The sequence below is a fragment of the Dendropsophus ebraccatus genome, chromosome 11, assembly GCF_027789765.1.
Source record: "Dendropsophus ebraccatus isolate aDenEbr1 chromosome 11, aDenEbr1.pat, whole genome shotgun sequence".
NCBI classification, from domain to species: Eukaryota; Metazoa; Chordata; class Amphibia; order Anura; family Hylidae; genus Dendropsophus; species Dendropsophus ebraccatus.
In genome coordinates this window covers 44,570,629-44,590,380 of record NC_091464.1, presented here as the reverse complement: position 1 = coordinate 44,590,380, position 19,752 = coordinate 44,570,629, and the positions used below count along the sequence as shown (strand labels likewise).

General features: G+C 42.0%; 1 protein-coding gene across 7 annotated transcripts in view; it reads left to right on the top strand.

Annotated features, from left to right (window-relative positions):
- RAP1GAP2 (RAP1 GTPase activating protein 2) overlaps positions 1–19,752 on the top strand; it is a 384,075-nt gene that overhangs the window by 356,885 nt on the left and 7,438 nt on the right. For all 7 annotated transcript variants that reach the window (XM_069944747.1, XM_069944746.1, XM_069944750.1 and 4 more), the window contains 7 exons: positions 60–131; positions 2,826–2,912; positions 3,049–3,183; positions 6,444–6,581; positions 7,612–7,724; positions 17,556–17,669; positions 19,171–19,288. In XM_069944747.1, coding sequence (XP_069800848.1) covers positions 60–131; positions 2,826–2,912; positions 3,049–3,183; positions 6,444–6,581; positions 7,612–7,724; positions 17,556–17,669; positions 19,171–19,288 — 777 coding nt within the window. The remainder of the gene's footprint in view (positions 1–59; positions 132–2,825; positions 2,913–3,048; positions 3,184–6,443; positions 6,582–7,611; positions 7,725–17,555; positions 17,670–19,170; positions 19,289–19,752) is intronic.

The following is a 19,752-nucleotide window of genomic DNA, read 5'->3' as shown; positions in this document are numbered from 1 at the left end:
GGAATAAATGTTACGAGCATTGTTCCTAATCTTTGTCTTTTTTCTTTCCCCTTATCCAGGTCTCGGTAACTGCACGAGAAGATGTCCCGTCTTTTGGGCCCCCACTTCCAAATCCGCCAGTATTTCAGAAAGTAAGAAATGTAAATGTATACATGCTCTGCAGGGAGACATAAGGCACAGGGCATGAAAGCTATTTTTATCCTGATAAACAATCTCGTTGCTGTACGGTAACATTCATTTTATTCAACAACACCAGATGTGCAGAACAACATGAACTAAAACCTCCATTATAAATAACCCAGAATTAAGTGCCATGCTTATACAGGGCTCTACATTTTACTGCCAACAATTCAATATATCTGGTTATTTTGTATTTTACTTAAAAGGACACAAACAAAATACCCCGTGTTTTTGCTGTCCAGGGCATACACCAGCTGCTAAGTACTGGAAGGCTTTTTTTTTTATTTTAACTAGAAGTAATTTACAAATCTATAACATTTCTGACACCAGTTCATTTGAGATTTTTTTTATTATTATTATTTAGAGAGAGAAGACAATACTCTGCATGTGTTTTCTCTACAAACAAAGTGTATGAACCATGTGGGGCATTACAATTGCAATTATTTGACCTGGTTCTCACTGATTATTGTTTATGTTGATGTTTCTAGCGTATGTATTCTTGTGCATGTATCAAGCCTGGTCTGTAGCACCGTACACTCCAATACACATAGCCGTTCCTGTCCTGCTGAAATGGTCAGGTTTCGCTGACTTTGCTCCTATGGGTATTAACACCTTAAGGCTGGGTTCACACTACGTTTTTGCAAACCATTTTTTTCAACCGTGTTTTTGCAAAAAACGGATGGAAAAAAGGATGCAACTGTGCGCATCCGTTTTTCCATTGACTTCCATTATTAAAAAAAATGGATCAGTTTTCTTTTTTTTATAATTGAAGTCAATGGAAAAATGAATGCACACACTTGCATCATTTTTTCTATTCATTTTTCATCCGTTTTTTTGCAAAAAAAAGGGATGAAAAAAAAAACGGATTGCAAAAACGTAGTGTGAACCCAGCCTTAGTCTATGTTCACACAAAGTTTTTTTTAGCTCCGTTTAAAATGACGTCCGCTATTTTGAGGCTACAATAACAGATGTTATTTAGCAGCCTAGTCTCCCCTTAGTGCAATGACTGGTGTTTGTACATTATTTTAGTTTGGGTAACTAAATGGATTTTGGGTGTGTCTTAATTGAAAAGTCCATTGAATTTCATAGTAAAGACGGTGAAAGAACGGTGACAAAAGGAACACTGTGTGTGAACTACTAATAAAAAAACGTCCGCTGTTTACAAAAGACATCCGAAAATAATGATCATTTTCATTTTTTTGCCGTCCGCCCTTTATTCAATGCATTGTGTGCATTGGACGTCCGTCTTCCCATTGACTTCAATACATTGCCATTGCAGTCAGTTAGATCGCGGCAACAATGGCCGTTTTATTTTAAATATAAAAATCGTCCGCCTTTTTAATAATTTTGACTTTGTGTGAACATAGCCTTACTCTATTTTAGACTTGAATTCTGAAGTCTCTAAAAAGTTTGGACTCCTGCATAGTGATAAGTGTATAGAGCAGCAGGGATCTGTAAAACAACCTATGGCACACACAGGGAATAGAAGTGATCACCTAGTTCTGCACATTTATGGTTTATGGCTTATGTTCACAGTGTTCCTTTCCCTCCCAGATGTGCAGTCACTCATGTAATCCCTTGCAGCTGAGACACCTGCCACAGACAGCACCTAATAGTGACTCAGGGAGCCGAGCAGGCCATGACTCAATAAAATTAACTAATTTCTCCTCTCAGCCTATTTCTCTGTACTCAGCAGGGAGCAGACCCACGTTTGGAAAGAAAATGAGTGCCAGCTTTTGGCAGTCAAAATATTAGTCATGATTCTCCCTGAGCTGTCATAAATGCGTCAGCGTGTCAGCTACCAACCCTGTGAGTCCCTGCTGGTCACATAGAGATGAGAGAGAAGCAAGGAAATCTGAATACCAAATGTGTTCATTACGTCTCACACTTTCTGATTTCTCACCACTGAGCCCTGTTGGTAGAGTATGTATTGCAAAATTATTTATTAGGATCACATTGCGATTGTAATGGACAAAACTGTACTTGAGTCATGTTTAATACTGTATGGAGGCGGCTCAGCTTTAAAGGGAAATTATACTGCACCACCTAATACACAGTAGGAGTTTTACCTGCACTGCAGTTTTTTTTAGCTGCGAGACATGACCTGGCACTGGTAAAGATAAAGGTGCGAAAAAGTGACACCCATGAATTTACAGAACAGGAGTCTTCTTCCTTTTCCTCTGCCAACCACTGACTGCAGCAGTCACCCACCTCTTACACTGATGAAAGGAAATTCTTTGGAGGGTTGACATGTCAGAAAAGTGGGGAGCAGTGAGATCTGTGCACTATCCGGGCAACAGCTTCAGGGGCTCACGGCAAATGAGTTTAATTTTTTAAAGTATTAAGTACCCCAAGTCTATTATATATAAAAAAGAAAAAGAAAAAAAAAAAAGTATAGCTGAAATGCCCCTGTAAAAATAGTGGCCATTACAGGATAACTATACTATAACTATATTTCCTTAGGTGAAATACATTTTCAAGAAACTGGTCAATACAAAGTCACAGTTATATATAACCATATAACCAATTTGTTAGATCATTAACTAGTCCATATTTCTAATTTGTGAAATATAGCAGTTTACTATTGTAAGTAACTTCTTCAATAAAACAAATCTAGAGATTTATTGACTTTTCTATCTTTCCAGAATGCAGAGTTCCGTGAATTTTTACTGACCAAACTCATCAATGGTGAGCATGCTTGCTGCAAGTCTGACAAGTTTGCTAAGCTTGAGGTAAGTAAACACCATGTAAAATACATATATTATTACAAATAGTGGTTCTAAAGCAGTGCAGCTTCATAAATGATAACTATTTGCGTTACACATTTGAGAGTAAAGGGTTTGCATTTTGTTAATCTATTTTATATAGGATCGGACAAGAGCTGCTCTTTTAGACAATCTTCACGATGACCTTCATGTGCACACACAGGCTATGCTTGGCCTTGGTCCAGAGGAGGACAAGCTTGAGAATGGTGCTCATGGAGGCTTCCTGGAGTCTTTCAAAGTGAGTATAGATAGTGTACCCATGCAGAATAACCCACCTCAAGTCTTCTAGACTTTAGTGTTAAATAAGAAAACCAAACGGATTAATGTGGACTTTACTGTTATTATGCCCTCTTCTGGTTCTGGTTCTGCAAGGTTTTCCACTACATTTGGGAACATGGCTGGAGGATTCAAGAGCATTAAGGAGGCTTGATTCCTAAGATCAGTAATAAAGCCACCTTAAGCTGTTAACCTCTTCGTGCATGCCTAAAGATACTTGATGGGCTTCTCAAAGATGGATGGTATGAAAATGCTGATCCCAATAAGCAGAAGATGATACCACATAGTTACACCTATTTTTCCTTACCTTTCCTTGTAGTTCAGTATATCTCAAAAAGTATGTCATAAGAAGTCTATCTTATAAAGAAAAGAAAGCAAAAACATATTATTGGTTGGTAGATTAGGCAATATGTCTATGTATGGCCATCCAAAGGTTGTGATGTGAACCGCAGCCGGTGGAGGGTTTTGCTACCATGTTGTGAAGCTGTTTTTAATTTGATTAATAAGAATTTGGAATCCTTAAAGCGAATGTACCACTTCGCATACAGAATTTTTTTTTTAACTACCTGGTCAGTGCTGGTGGCACGGTCCATTTTTCAAACTGCCCAGGTTTCCCTGCCAGTTTCACAATCTTAAATTTGGCCTGCTCTATGCCCTGGTGCACTAATATCTCCTCTGGGTGACACGGCTCTGTATCAAATCTGGCTGCGTCACCAAGGGCTGAATTGCAGATCGCGAAGCCGGCGCATATGGAGGGAAAAATGGACCATGCCACCGGGATTTACACACTGGCACCGAGCAGGTAATATAAAAAAAATTCCAGCAAGCAAAGTGGTACATTTGCTTTACCTAAACTCAAGGAAAGGTAAGGGTGGACACATCTGTATGTTTATGTAGTCTGTTTGGTATATTACTATATTATATTATAGTATTGTACTATATATTACTATGTGTAGTGCTATTTTTTGCTTTCTGAATAGTTTTGCTCTGGACTGGCATACATAGCCCAAGCATGTATTACTTGAATGGACACATGCAATTCCGATTCCGGCATGTAAATGCATTTCTAATTACCAGTTACCTTTCGATGACCACAGTTCCACAAAAGAGGGAAATATTTCCCATTAAACATGCAGGCATATATATTTATATATAGTGCTTTCAATAATTGACATACCATGACCAGATGGCATGTACGAATCCCGGGATAGCTGCCAGATCTGACATTTAAAGTGGATGGAGACAGCTGCAGAATGGTTAATTAAAGAGTGCCGCTCTGATGTTAGCAGCAGTTAAACTTCAATACGCAGTCTCTGGGTTTGATCAGCAGTTAAACCCCTGGTAGCTGTGCCACTTTGGAAGATAATAGCTGGCATGGTCGTCTGGTGAGATGTTTGACTTGTAATAACATACTAGATGCTCTATAATTGCTTTGGAGTGCAGAACGCCTTGCAAGGCCACTTTCAATTAAATTCTCATTTGAGAAAAATTGGGTGTTGCGTCTCAGTATGTTGTTCACTAAACTAAAAAATGTGCCCTTTGCATTGGTAATAAGTAATGTGAATAATTTAATATATATAGCACTCCATTACTTTGCCTGACTGCGTAATATGCAGTAGGGAGTTATGATGTTAAAGGGGTTTCCACCTATAGCTCTAGTGACGTCATGGGATATTAAATGTTTAATTGGTGGGTTTCGACTATTCAGATGCCAAAAATCACAAGAACGGGGAACCTCAAAAAGGGTAGTTGGTTGAACATGCGCAGTCTGTCAGCATTCTTTTTGATAAAAGATATAAAAGCAGACATAAGTCTTGTCTGTTTAAGTAAATTCTATCGAGAAGAACATCTGTGGCCTCCACTCTGTTCTTGGTCATTGGACAGGTTGGTCCTTTGACTGATCCTTTGCTGCCTGTATCCTGTGTTTCGGCTATTCTGCACAAGACCTATATTTACTCTAGGCATATATATATATATATATATATATATATATATATATAGTTACCCAATAACATAAGTCTCATATTTTCTGCCTGACAAAGTTCAATATGAAAGACCTAGAATTTTCTAACATCATATAAATAGAAAATAAAAAATCACATTACCCTATAGCTAGTACATCGGCTGCTTATTGTCTTTAAATGGATTTAATATTGGTAGAGTGCAAACCAGTGCTGTCTCTGTCATGGTGTGACATTTTCTCCAGAACCCTATTATCCGTATAGAACCATGTAAAATCTTAAAAGTCAGTCAGAAAATATGCATGAAAGATATGGTTTCTAGAGTCACCGTGAAAAATGTAACAGATAACACATCAATTGAGCAAAGGATATAAATGTATCAGATATTTGAGAAGGGCACGTTCTGCTGGCAATATATGTTGAGATTAGAAATGTGCAAGCATCAAAATACCCAAATGCTCATTACTCAAAATTTGAGTGTTTGACTTGAGTAGCGAGCGCCATTGAACACATTGGAAGACTTGAGTATTTATCCAGATGCACCTGGAGGGTACCTGGTTAATCTGAAAGTGACAGTCTGGCACCCAGGGGGGTACATTAACCCCCTGAGGGCCTGACTTTCTCTGTTGGTGGCGAGGGGAGCGGGGGAAGGATACTTACTGTTCCAGTCTCTATCTGCCTTCACTTTTGCTGCTCAGCCTCAACTGATTGGCTGCGCTGCGAGACAGATAGAAGACCGCTCTAGTAAGCATACTTTCCCTGCTCCCTCTCTCCCCATGTGGTTCAAAGTGTAACAATCAGACTTTCCAGATCAGTGGAGAAATCCTCTGCGAATCCAGAAGGTCGGGTATCCATGGATATGACAACACAGCTATAACGGAGTCGCCTTATTTCGTCTCCATATCAGTGGAGACTCAAACTCTCTGCTGATCCAGAAGGCCCGATCATGACAGGTATACTTTATCAGACTGTGGAAATGCATCAGGCAGACGGCTCACCAGCCTTTCAACAAGCTTTTTGTTAACAAGCACCTGCACAGCATGCAGTACTGGCTCGTATGTTGAATACTTTCAAGTTGCCCAATACTCGAGTGAATATATACTATACTATACTATAATTGCTAAAGCATGTTTGCTCATCTGTAGTGGGGATTAATCTACATGCAGTAAACAATGCTGCTTATCTGATAGCAAACATTCTTCATGGCCATATGGCTGGCACATAAAGTCTATTTGTTTTCTCTGTTTTTTCTTTGTTTAAGAGAGCAATCCGGGTGCGCAGTCATTCCATGGAAACTATGGTGGGAAGTCAGAAAAAGCACCAATCTGGGGGCATATCGGGAAGCCTTAGTGGAGGAATTGTGCACACAACTGCTGAACTCACCAAAACCACATTCTCTGTAAGCATTGCCAATGTTTACTGGTGTTTTTTTTATATTACGTGTATATTGTCTAACAGAAAACAATGCGGTCTCTACAGTTTTTTTTCAATATAACATAACATTGGAATATACATAGATACTAAACAAGTTTGATAAAGTGACAACTGACCATAAAGCAGTATCCCGCTATTGGTCTATCGTAGATGGTATAGCCATCCTGCCTATAAGCTCTAAGCGGTGCAATCTGGAAATATTAATTGTAATTCCAAACCTTTTACTCAGATATTGGGCTTTTTACAGTCGCTCACTTTTTTTTTCATATTCCTTACCAAAAAGCACAGCTTAGTGATAACTCTGGCTATGGCTTCAATACAGTCTTAGTTTAATTTAAGAAGCTAATTTTTGCATTCAGCTTCTTAGACTGTTTAAAGAAAAAAATCAATAATATTTTGCAAGGAAATGCTCTTGAGTTGTATGCAGATATGTCTCCATGGTTACAGACTACAAAGCGGCAATGTGTAGTCTGATCACGCTGTCATGAGTTACTCCCCTTCATCTAATGAAAGAGAGCTACTCAAAATTGCAGGATGACACCTCATAAAGGGTTTATGTGCAGTTAGTGAACATGGAGACACATTCACAAGTATCAGCCTTCAACATGATTGGCAGTGCACTGCTCAGTTTTCTTGGCACACTCAATTGAATGGAATATACCTACAGAAACAGGGATATCTATCTATCACCAGCCTCCCTGCTCCCATATGATGCAAAACCAGGCCTGGTGAATATTTAGAGAGCAGTGATGCATACGGTGTATGACATATATTTTGTGATGCATACAGTGCCCAGTTGGCATGATGTAACCCCATTGGCTCATGATGTCAGGAGCTATTTCCCTAAGTCCATCTAAGAGCTGCATATAACAAATAAAACAATAGGATAAATTTGACCAAAACTATTAGCAAAGGTGCACCAGTTTTAATTTGAGATGTATCGGAGCAATAAAAAAAAATATTTGCTGTATTGTTTTGTGTCACTTTTTTTACAGCCCCCTGCAGTAGTAACAAAGACACAGTCCAAGAGCCCAATAAAAAGGAGATCTGGCCTCTTCCCTCGATTGCACACGGGAGCTGAAACACCATCTGAAAGTCGGGCTCGAAGGTAAATCTTTCAAAAAATGTTTAAATGTATTATTTTAAGACCTATGTTACAATACATGTATCAATATATGCCGGCTTTGTATGTATTCAATATAGGATTATAGGGAATTTGTTACTTGAAAAATAGGTCGTCCTTGGATCCTAGCCTCCAAAAAACACTTGTTATTGCCAATGTAAAGAGTCAAGGAAATTAAAGGAGAATTTTTTTTTAAAGCATTGTATTCACTTCCTGGATAAAATGGTGATGTCTCGACCCGACTCCCAGAGCTGTGCTGGGTGTGGCTGCTGGAGAGGATGATGGCAGGGGGATGCTCAGTGTCCCTCCAGTGCCCTGTGTCCCTCAGTGTCCCCCCTGCCATCATCCTCTCCAGCAGCCACAGCCTGCACAGCTCTGGGAGTCTGGTCGTGACATCACCATGTTATCCAGGAAGTGACATCACTATTTTATCCAGGAAGTGAAGCCTTGATGCAGTAGTAAGTGCAGGGAAAAAGGCACTTTATAAGCATTTCCCATAATAAGTGTATATTGTTGATTCATATAATTTTTTTTTGGGGGGGGGCAATACAATACAATAAATAAATAAAATTTCTCCTTTAAGTGCCCCTGGCTTCAACACCTCTCACTGTTCTGTTTTACCACCCTCTTCGCAACTGTATAGAGAGGGGTGCTGGTTGGCTAAATGAGAGGAAATAGCTGTATGTCTAATGGAATTATCTCTCCTTGAAGAGGCTGCCAAGCTGGTCTACAGATTGGATTGGAGATTCTAGTTTGGTTCATCCTTAAATCCTTAGTTACTGTATGTTTCAGGTCTCTTAACCAGATCAAGCATTTATTTACTGGGAAGCTACCTCCATTAGGTGGCATTAGAGACAAGAGAGACAGCTTTTCTCTTCTTTTAGGATTTTATTGATTTGCATACATTTACCCTGGGGGTCATTGGTTGGCCTATGAAATTCCTGGTGCCAGATTGCCAACCTCTCTAAGGAGGCACATTAGACCTCCCCAACACCACCACCACCTTGCCCCTCCAGATCCTTCTATTGATAATATCAAACAAAATACTATAATATCCTGAGTAATCTTCCAGATGTCTGATCCTTTGTATACACTAAGCATTGCTCTTTTCTTTGTTATGGAATATTACATTTATAAATGTCAATGTGAGAGGTTCAGTTCCTTTTACTTATTTTAATTACACATTCTGTGTCTATCCTTCTTTCCTCACTGACAGGAACATCACCAAAGTGTTTCTAAGGCTACTAACTTACCAACCTATAGCAACTTTCCTCAAAACCAACAGTTTTTTGGAGGGTAGAGGAGTTCTTGCAACTGGCATCTGGGATCTAACGTTTATCACCTACCCAGTGGAAAATAAAACAGTTACTTATGCCCCCCTCCCATATTTTTCAGAGAAACAAAATTGTTTTCAAATTAACTGGTGTCAGAAATTTACACAGATTAGTGAAACACAGTACTTCTGTTTATAAATCAGCTGCTGTATGTCCGTCCTACAGGAACTGTTATTAGAAACAGTGCTCTCTGCTGCTACCTTTGTCACTAACAGAAACTGTCCAAAGCTGTAAAGGTTTTCTATGGGGATTTGCTACAGCTCTGGACAGTTCTTGTCATGGACAGAGGTGGAAGCAGAGAGCACTGTGTCTGACTGTAGAGAATACTCCACTTCGTGCTAGGCATACAGCAGCTGATAAGTACTGTAAGGTTTGAGATTTGTAAACAGAAAAAGTTTACAAATCTGTATAACTTTCTGACACCAGTTCATTTAATCCCCACCCCCTTTAAGCCCTCTTAGCTATTTAGCAGACTGAGCAGGGTCATGCGATACATTGCTGTTAGTAAACCATATTCTCTCCATCTAGGAGACAAGAGGGAAGATGTGCATGTTCTGGTCTCCAGTTTAATGTTTTAGGGTGCTACATGTTTGTGTTGTGGCGGGTGCAACATGCTCTAGTTCAGCTCTGAAAGGCAATACACAGATACCATAATTCAATCACAATGAGTACCCCGTTATTTGAGAACATTTTCTTAGAAAAAAAACAACAACTAAAAGATAGATAAACGAATCAAAGGGCTCATCTAGTACAAAGCTGATGACCTTTCTGACCATGGCTTTCTGAATCCAAATGACCATGTGTGTGTGAACACTGGCCGCCTGTTACCAAGCAATTACTGCAGATGAAATGGAAGGGTTGATCTGTTTTCTCCCTGCTAAGAGCTGCGCACATTTATATTATGTGAGAAAAATATATTTTAAATCTTCTATCAAAAAGGTTAAGTCTCAGTAGCAATCAGCTGCCTACAGAGAGTTATTTACCTGAAGAAAGTGAACTTTCCAAATGATAGAGACAGAAGTGAGGATGACTCATGGCATGATGGGATGGAGCTGTGAGCAATGAGGAGATTACTAATGATAGTACAAGTCACAGGGGCCACATAAAACCTAGAGAAAACAACATATGTTCCTATGGCCAACTTCTTCCCTTCTTTCTTCCACAACTTTTAGGGCCCTATTCCACCGGACGATTATCGTTCAGATTATCGTTAAATCGTTTGAATCTAAACGATAATCGTTCGGTTGAAATGCAGTTAACGATTAACGACTGAACGAGAAATCGTTGATCGCTTTATAAGACCTGGACCTATTTTAATCGTTGCTCGTTCGCAAAATGTTTGCAAATCGTTCGCATGGAATAAGACATCGTTCGGTCGTTCGCAATAGATACGAACGCAATAGCGAATAAATAGCGAAGGAATACTATCGCAATTACGATCATAAGTAACGATTATCGTTCCATGGAAATGACTGAACGTTTTCAGGTCTTTCGCAATAGCGGTCGTTTGAGATCGTTAACAATTATGCAAACGATAATCGTCCGGTGGAATAGGGCCCTTACTTCTTGTTCTTACATTATTTTACATTGTGTCAAAGGGTTTTTGCCACCATAGAAATTTCTCGTATATCTACAGAATAGGGATTGAGTATGATCACGGAGGTCCATCCTTGGAACACCCTGCAATCTGGAGGACGGGATTCCTGAAGCTCCCCTCTGAATGGAACCGCATGCTAGACTGCCACACTATAGATTGTCTATGGGTGTGTTAAACATAGTGGCATACAGTGTTTGACTATCTTCATCACTCCCCTAGTTGAGTATGCACATAGTAACTTCTTTCAGGCAGGAGCTCTGGAGTTGTGTTGAGATCATGATGAGCCCAGTGGTCTGACATTCCACCCACCTCCCCTTATAATCATACTTTTATTCCCTTTTTTTTTTTTTAATGAACCCTTTTAAGGCTTAAAGGGAAATTCCCAGCTCAACTACAATAGTTAATCTTGTAGGGCTCGTCAATGTAAATATTTATGCAAATAAATTATCCTGATATGCTGCAGATATAGACAGACAGATATTCTACAGTATATATATATACACACAGTGATGCCTTAGATTACGAGCATAATTCGTTTCAGGACCGTGCTTGTAATCCAAATTACTCTTAAAACAAAGCAAATTTTCCCATAAGAAATCATTGAAATGCAGACAATTGGTTCCACACTAAAAATAATTTTATATTCTTTATAACTTGTAAAACAAATATTATAAGTTACTGTACAGTAATGGAGAGGATGGGAAACACAAGGGCTGACAGAGACTGCAGGGAGCATGAAGGAATGAGGAGGGCAGATGTGGGCAAGTAAATGCAGAGCACTCTCTTTCCGGGGAGATAGGGGTTACAGCTATGAAGATATTATCTCCACAGTCCTGTCCCCTGATGTAAGCCCCAGCCTGAAGTGGATCTGCCATGATTTGGAAGGTGAGGAGGACTTAATGGATCAGAGTACAGGACTGTAGACCCCGCTATGCAGACTATGTCCCTCCTCCACTCCGCCTCCCACCCAGTACAGGGAGCTCTTAAACCAAAGCAATGCTCCTACAATTTTGAAAAACTGTGAGCTCTTCTTGCAAAACGCTCTCAATCCAAGTTACTCTTAAACCAAGGTACCATGGTGTGTGTGTGTCTATTTATATATATATATATATTGTAGGGATCTTCCCGGGGGAATGGTGTGTTAGGACACAGTTCAGGCAGCAAACTTGGACTTAAAAACCGCTTTGGTGTTTAATTGTAGCATAAACGGTCCAGCAACATAAATACAGCAACACCGTGCATTGATAATAACACAAAACAAAAAAGGTCTTGCCCGTCTGGGCACTTACTAACACAGGTCACCTGTCACTTCCATAGGCGGTATCGTGGAGTGTGAATAGGCCCCAGCAGTGATAGAACTCCTTGCTCCCAGGAAACACAGCATGCAGGCTGTTCACCCTGGCTGAGAGCAATTCCCTCTAGCTCTGTGGAGCTTTTACCTGCTGCAGGCTTAACAAGGCACACCTGCCTGCAACACCCGAACTGGACCGGGGGAGGGGAATGGCAGGTCCCACTACCAACCTACCCACCATTCCAGTAAATCCAGGCCCGGAACATGGAAAAAACCCTCAGCAGCATAACACTGCTGAGTGACAGATCTCACCTGGATTCACCACCTCACCATATGCCTTAGCCTGGGTGAGATGTACCTCCCCTCAAATACTTCTCCAGTGACATGTCTACATATCCCCCCCCTCTTTTTCAGACCGGAGGGCTGAGCATTCTGTCCCCACAGACAGTGTACCCTTGATAGGGCATCAGCATTTGCCTGTAACTTTCCTGGCCTGTGTTCCACCGTGAAATTAAAGTTTTGGAGGGACAGAAACCATCTAGTTACCCTCGCATTTTTCTCCTTGTTAACCTTCATCCATGTTAGGGGGGCATGGTCGGTCACTAGCTTAAATTTTCTGCCTAGCAGGTAGTACCTCAGGGACTCTAGGGCCCATTTCACTGCCAGACACTCTCGCTCAACAATGGCGTAGTTTTTCTCGGCCGGGGATAGCTTCCTGCTTAAGTACATCACCGGGTGTTCCTCGCCATTCACGACCTGTGAGAGGACGGCACCTAACCCTGTGTTGGAGGCATCTGTCTGGACCAGAAATTCTTGCCTAAAGTCAGGGGTAACTAGTACCGGTTGTTGACACAAGGCAGATTTAAGGCTTTGAAAAGCCTTCTCGGCCTCTGGAGTCCATGTCACCATTGCGGACTTTGCACCCTTTGTCAGGTCAGTTAGCGGGGCTGTAACTGTGGCAAAGTTTGGCACGAACCTACGGTAATAGCCCGTAATACCCAGGAAAGCTCTGACCTGTTTCTTTGTGAGGGGTTTGGGCCAATTCTGTATTGCCTCAATTTTATTCAGTTGTGGTTTCACTAACCCCCTCCCAATAATGTATCCCAGGTATTTGGCCTCCTCTAAGGCTAGTGCACACTTCTCTGCATTGATGGTTAACCCCGCATCACTTATGGCATCTAATACCGCCTGGACCTTACAAAGGTGACTTTCCCAATCAGGGCTAAAAATGACCACATCATCGAGGTAGGCAGCGGAGTAATCACGATGTGATCGCAGCATCAAGTCCATCAACCTCTGAAAAGTGGCTGGGGCTCCATGTAACCCGAATGGCATCACTACGTATTGGAAGAGCCCATCAGGGGTGGAGAATGCAGTCTTCTCTCTAGCCTCAGGAGTGAGTGGGATCTGCCAGTAGCCCTTAGTGAGATCGAGGGTAGTTATGTACCTGGCATTACCCATCCTTTCGATCAACTCATCTACCCTGGGCATGGGGTAGGCATCGAACTTGGAGATCTCATTTAACTTTCTAAAATCATTACAGAACCTCCAAGTTCCATTGGGCTTTGGGATTAACACGATCGGGCTGGACCACTCGCTCTGGGACACCTCAATGACTCCTAGGTCAAGCATACGTTTTACCTCAGAGGATACCGCCTCCCTCCGTGCTTCTGGTATTCTATAGGGCTTAAGGTTTACTCTGCTTCTAGGCTCAGTTTCAATATGATGACTAATGAGATGCGTACGCCCTGGGAGGTCAGAAAACTTGTCTTTATTTTTCTGCAGGAATTCCTTAGCTTCCTGCTTCTGGGACACTGATAGAGTGTCCCCAATCCTGACCGGAGGGATTGGTGGTGACAGATGACCAACAGGCTTTGTCACCACCAAGGATTCCCTGTCTTTCCAGGGCTTGATCAAGTTTATGTGATAAACTTGGAAAGGCTTCCTTCTACCTGGTTGGTGTACCCTGTAGTTGACCTCACTGATCTTCTCTACAATTTCATAGGGACCCTGCCACTTTGCTAAGAATTTGCTTTCTACTGTGGGAACAAGTATGAGTACCCGGTCACCAGGGCTAAATGTCCTGATTCTCGCAGAACGATTGTAAATTCTACTTTGGCCCTCTTGCGCCCTCTGGAGGTGTTCCCTTACTAGGGGCATTACAGTGGCTATACGGTCCTGCATTTGTGCTACATGCTCTATAACACTCTTGTATGGGGTGGCCTCACTTTCCCATGTCTCTTTCGCTATATCCAACAAACCCCTAGGGTGACGACCATAGACTAATTCGAAGGGAGAGAACCCTGTGGATGATTGGGGCACTTCCCTAATAGCAAACATTAGGTAAGGTAGTAAGTGATCCCAATCCCGACCATCTTTTTCCACTACTTTCTTTAACATATGTTTCAGGGTTTTATTAAACCTCTCCACTAACCCGTCCGTCTGTGGGTGATATACCGAGGTACGAAGGTGTGAGATTTTAAACAGTTTGCACAGGTCCTTCATTACCTTTGACATAAACGGAGTACCTTGGTCGGTCAAGATTTCTTTGGGGATCCCCACTCTGGAAAACATATAAAAACAACTCACGGGCAATTGTTTTAGAGGCAGTGTTTCTTAGGGGTACAGCCTCAGGATAGCGGGTTGCGTAGTCTAAGACCACCAAAATGTACTGGTGTCCCCTTGCCGACTTTACAATGGGACCCACCAAGTCCATTGCAATGCGGTCAAAAGGTACCTCTATGATGGGGAGCGAAACCAACGGGCTGCGGAAATGCGCCACTGGGGCGCTAAGCTGACAAGTGGGGCACGACTCACAGTATTTTTTTATGTCAGCATAAATCGCAGGCCAATAAAATCTCTGGAGGACTCTCTCCTGCATTTTATCTGTCCCCAAGTGGCCCCCAAGGACATGATTATGGGCCATGTCGAGTACCTGACGCCGGTACGACTTAGGCACCAGAAGCTGTTCCACAACCTCATCATTAATCTTAGTGACTCTATAGTAGAGATCATTAGTCACAGAAAAATGTGGAAACTTTTTCTCAGCTTCTGGTTCCTGAGGTACCCCATTCATAACAGTAGCCTGCTCTCTCGCATTTTTGAGAGTGGGGTCCTGTAATTGTGCAGTACCAAAATTATCCCTAGACACCTCTAAGTCGGGAACATTCTGGTCAGTGGGAGGAGCCTCTTCCTCACCAGCCAGGACCTGCAAAGGAAAAGCATTTTCATCCTGTACATTTTTATCATTTACCATAGGTAATGCAATAGACTTTGGGGTATCCTCACTCCTTTCAGGGGATTGTTGTTTTCCCCATAGAGCCCAGAACAATGGAAAATCACGCCCCAATATCACATTATGCATAAGGTTTTTAACCACACCCACTTCATACTGTACAGCGCCTAGTTCAGTCCCGACATTAGCCAGTACGATAGGGTAAACCTTTGTATCACCATGTATGCATACCACACTCATATGTCTTTTTGGCACAAAGTCCCCAGTCACCAGGCTGGCATGCACCAAGGTGACAAGGCTTCCTGAGTCCAGCAACGCCTTAACAGTTATTGACAGTAATGTGGCAGACTTGTGGTTCAGTCTCTAGTCCAGTGACCGCAACAAGAGACGGTTCTCCAAATAGCGACTGACGCCGGCTAGCGTCACACTCCATGGGCTCAGAGGTAAGAGGGCAATGGGCAGACACATGTCACGTCTCATGGCATCTCCAGCACTGGATCGGGCCTGGTCTCCTTGGCAGGGAGTCCTTTTTAGGGCCACTTAGCCACCGGGGACCACCACCAGTCTTTTGCCCCTGAGTTACCTCCTGAGCGCTCTTCCCTCTATCGGCACTCCTTTACACTCCCCCAATAGATGGAAGTCTCTTACCAGATGATGGCACAGATCTGGCACTCCGGGGAGGTGGCGGTACTGCAGGAACATCACGGAGGTAGTCCTCGGTCGCCTGGAACCTCTCCACAAGGCTGACGAGTTCGTTGGCACTCCTAGGGTCGCCTTGTCCCACCCAGCATTGTAGATCAGCAGGAAGGGCACGGAGGTAGCGATCCATCACGACCCTCTCTAGGATCTGGGCAGGAGTAGAGGTGTCTGGCTCCAACCACTTTCTTGCCAAATGGATCAGGTCGTACATCTGGGACCTCGCTGACTTGTCCAGACTGTAGCTCCAGTTGCGGACCCTCCGGGCACGGACAGCAGCAGTAACTCCTAGTCGGGCGAGTATCTCTGCTTTTAGCCGAGGATAGTCTTTGACCTCTTGCTCACTGAGGTCATAATAGGCCTTTTGAGGTTGGCCTGTTAAATAAGGCGCAATCACTTCTGCCCACTCAGTGGAGGGTAGCTTCTCTCGCTCAGCCACCCGCTCAAAGACAGTTAAGTAGGCCTCAATATCATCATCAGCAGTCATCTTTTGCAGCGCACGCTGCACGGCTCTTCTCACAGACAAAGTCTCTGGCGCGGCTGCGGCCACCAGCTGGGGATTAGCACCTGCAGACGCCTCCTGCTTTGCTATCAGGTGCTCAATAAGTCTCTGTTGTGCAGCCATTGTCTGTTCATGGCGCAGGTTAGCGTCTGTCAGAGCTTGTTGTTGTTGCAAACTCACTTGCATTAACTGCTTCATCATCTCCTCCATGTTGCTTGACTGTTTTTGGAGTGAAGCAGCAGCCTTCACCCAGGACATAAGCAGCTGTAGCCAAGTTGATGCACACCGTTGCCCCTAGCAACCGTTTTGCCCGCTCCGCAGCACCAATTGTAGGGATCTTCCCGGGGGAATGGTGTGTTTGGACACAGTTCAGGCAGCAAACTTGGACTTAAAAACCGCTTTGGTGTTTATTTGTAGCATAAACGGTCCAGCAACATAAATACAGCAACACCGTGCATTGATAATAACACAAAACAAAAAAGGTCTTGCCCGTCTGGGCACTTACTAACACAGGTCACCTAACTGTCACTTCCATAGGCGGTATCGTGGAGTGTGAATAGGCCCCAGCAGTGATAGAACTCCTTGCTCCCAGGAAACACAGCATGCAGGCTGTTCACCCTGGCTGAGAGCAATTCCCTCTAGCTCTGTGGAGCTTTTACCTGCTGCAGGCTTAACAAGGCACACCTGCCTGCAACACCCGAACTGGATCGGGGGAGGGGAATGGCAGGTCCCACTACCAACCTACCCACCATTCCAGTAAATCCAGGCCCGGAACATGGAAAAAACCCTCAGCAGCATAACACTGCTGAGTGACAGATCTCACCTGGATTCACCACCTCACCATATGCCTTAGCCTGGGTGAGATGTACCTCCCCTCAAATACTTCTCCAGTGACATGTTTACAATATATATATATATATATATATATATATATATATATATATATATATATAATGAAGTTTTAGTCTCACCATGGGCAGCAACATATATAGAACATAAAATGTATATTTAAATGGAACACCCCTTTAACATAACACCATTTGTTTAAGTAAAGTTTACGTTTTCTATATTCCTCCTGAGTTTTAATGTAAACATTTGGCCTGACGCTTTATTATATGTGCTGCATGTACCTGTAGTAAGCATTACATTTCTTATCGACAGTGACAGCATGTCTGCCGCTCAGAAAACTCCAGATTGTGGCCATTCATCACAGGATGTAAAATCTGAAACCTCATCCAATCCTAGTTCCCCAGAGATATGTCCCAACAAAGAAAGGTAAGAACAAAACTGTAATAATGCTGATATGCATGGTTAAGGAACAATCATTAGTAAGTAACAAGTAATCATTAGTATGTGTTATATAGGAAGTAATGATACATTGTATCATTATAAGATACAACCCCCCCACCAAAGACTTATATGTTCTTCTAGGTAGATAGGTGTAGCTCCCTGCTAACAGGTTTCCTTTCCAATAGCCGTACTATGTGTACATGAAACATTGCAGAACATGTTAGTATGTCATTGAAGGGGGGGGGGGGGGGAGTGATATCAGGACAGAATTACTTATTTTGTTCTTGTTTAGATACACAGTTACACATTTATAAGCAATGGTATTCGGAATTCTCTATCATGTCCTATCTTTTCTCATATATCATGCTGTTTAATATAATTCTTCTTTGCAATGTATTTCAACTGCTTTGTAACTACCTCTGGCTAAATCCTGGAAGTGATCTACAAGAACATGTTTCCTATTCCTCTGGGAAATATCCTTTGCTGATGTACAAGACTGAACAGTTGTATTTATAATAAAATAGGAAAATCTCCTGGAGAGAAACACATTCCTACACTGTTCAGGTACTAAGGTATATGGGCAATGGACTATAACCACTGATGTAATCTTATGGGCAAGAATGGATCTGTGCCAAGAAAACAAGCAGACGTGTCTGTCTAATACCTAGTAACTCTAGTAGAAGATCCATTAGATGGTATTATATAGTTCAGTGGAACATATGCCCACTTCCATCAGTCTCTTTTTGTAAGAAGAATAACAACCCCAAAATAATGTTTGTAGAATGTGCCCCCAGTTGAAATAAATGGGTTTTCAATCTCGTACATTGATGTGATGGGTCTTCTAGAAGGGGACATACTTTGTAGCCACTCTCTGCTACAATTGGGGAACTTTCCTCTATTAAAGGGGAATGATAAGGAAGTAGTATTATTTCCATTACTTATCAGCTGTTGTATGCCCTGCAAGAAGTGGGGTGTTCTTTCCACTCTGACATGTTGCTCTCTGCTGCCATTTCTGTCTGTGACAGGAATTGTCCACAGCAGGAGAGGTTTTCTATGGGATTTGCTACTGCTTTAGACAGTTCCTGTCACGGACAGAGGTGGCAGCAGAAAGCACTGTGTCAGACTGGGAAGAATACACCACTTCCTACATGACATACAGTAGCTGACTTTTTAATTTTCTTATTTATTAGAAGTCATGTACAAATCTGTATCACCTAGCACAAGTTGATTTAAAAACATTTTGTTTTCTATGGAGTAATCTTTAACTCCCCCATCCCTCATATGGAAGATGGGTTTACTAAACCATTCACAAGTTATTCGCCTAATCTCTATATATATGGTAATGCAGCATATTCCATTTTAAACAGCATAAGAATATTTAGTTAGTAACGTCATGGCATTAATCTAGAAATGATCAACGGCATTAAAAGGAAATGGGAAATTTTACTTTATACAACCTTTCCTTATCCTTTTCTTTCCTTTTTAGACCGTACATTAAACTCAAAGAGAACGGGCGATCCAACATCTCTCGATCTTCATCCAGTACAAGCAGTTTCAGCAGCACGGCTGGAGAGAGTGAGGCCATGGAGGAATACGAGAGTGTGGTGTGTATGTTACACATGTCCTAAAGCAGTGGTGAATGCATTGTGAGCAGATCAAAATACTTCAGAAAATCCAATATTACAACCAAAACAATCCTTTTTGTGATCATATTGTATGGTTGTGGGAAAACAGTATGTTTTGTTAGACAGAGTCCCTGAAGTGGAGTTAAGAACAAAATCTTCTCAGGAAAAAAAAAATCACCATTAGATAGGAGTAGGTATGCAATGTACCATATACTACTGCTTCATTCCCATTCACTTTAAAACCCCTGGCAAAAAGTATGGAATCACCAGTCTTGGATGAGCACTCATTCAGACATTTCATGCTGTAAAACAAACTCAGATCAAAAACATGATACAATATTAAGGTCATTCCAAAGTGCAACTTGTTGGCTTTCAGGAACACTCAAAGAAATGAAGAGAAAACATTGTGGAAGTTAGTGAATGATACTTTTATTGACCAAGCA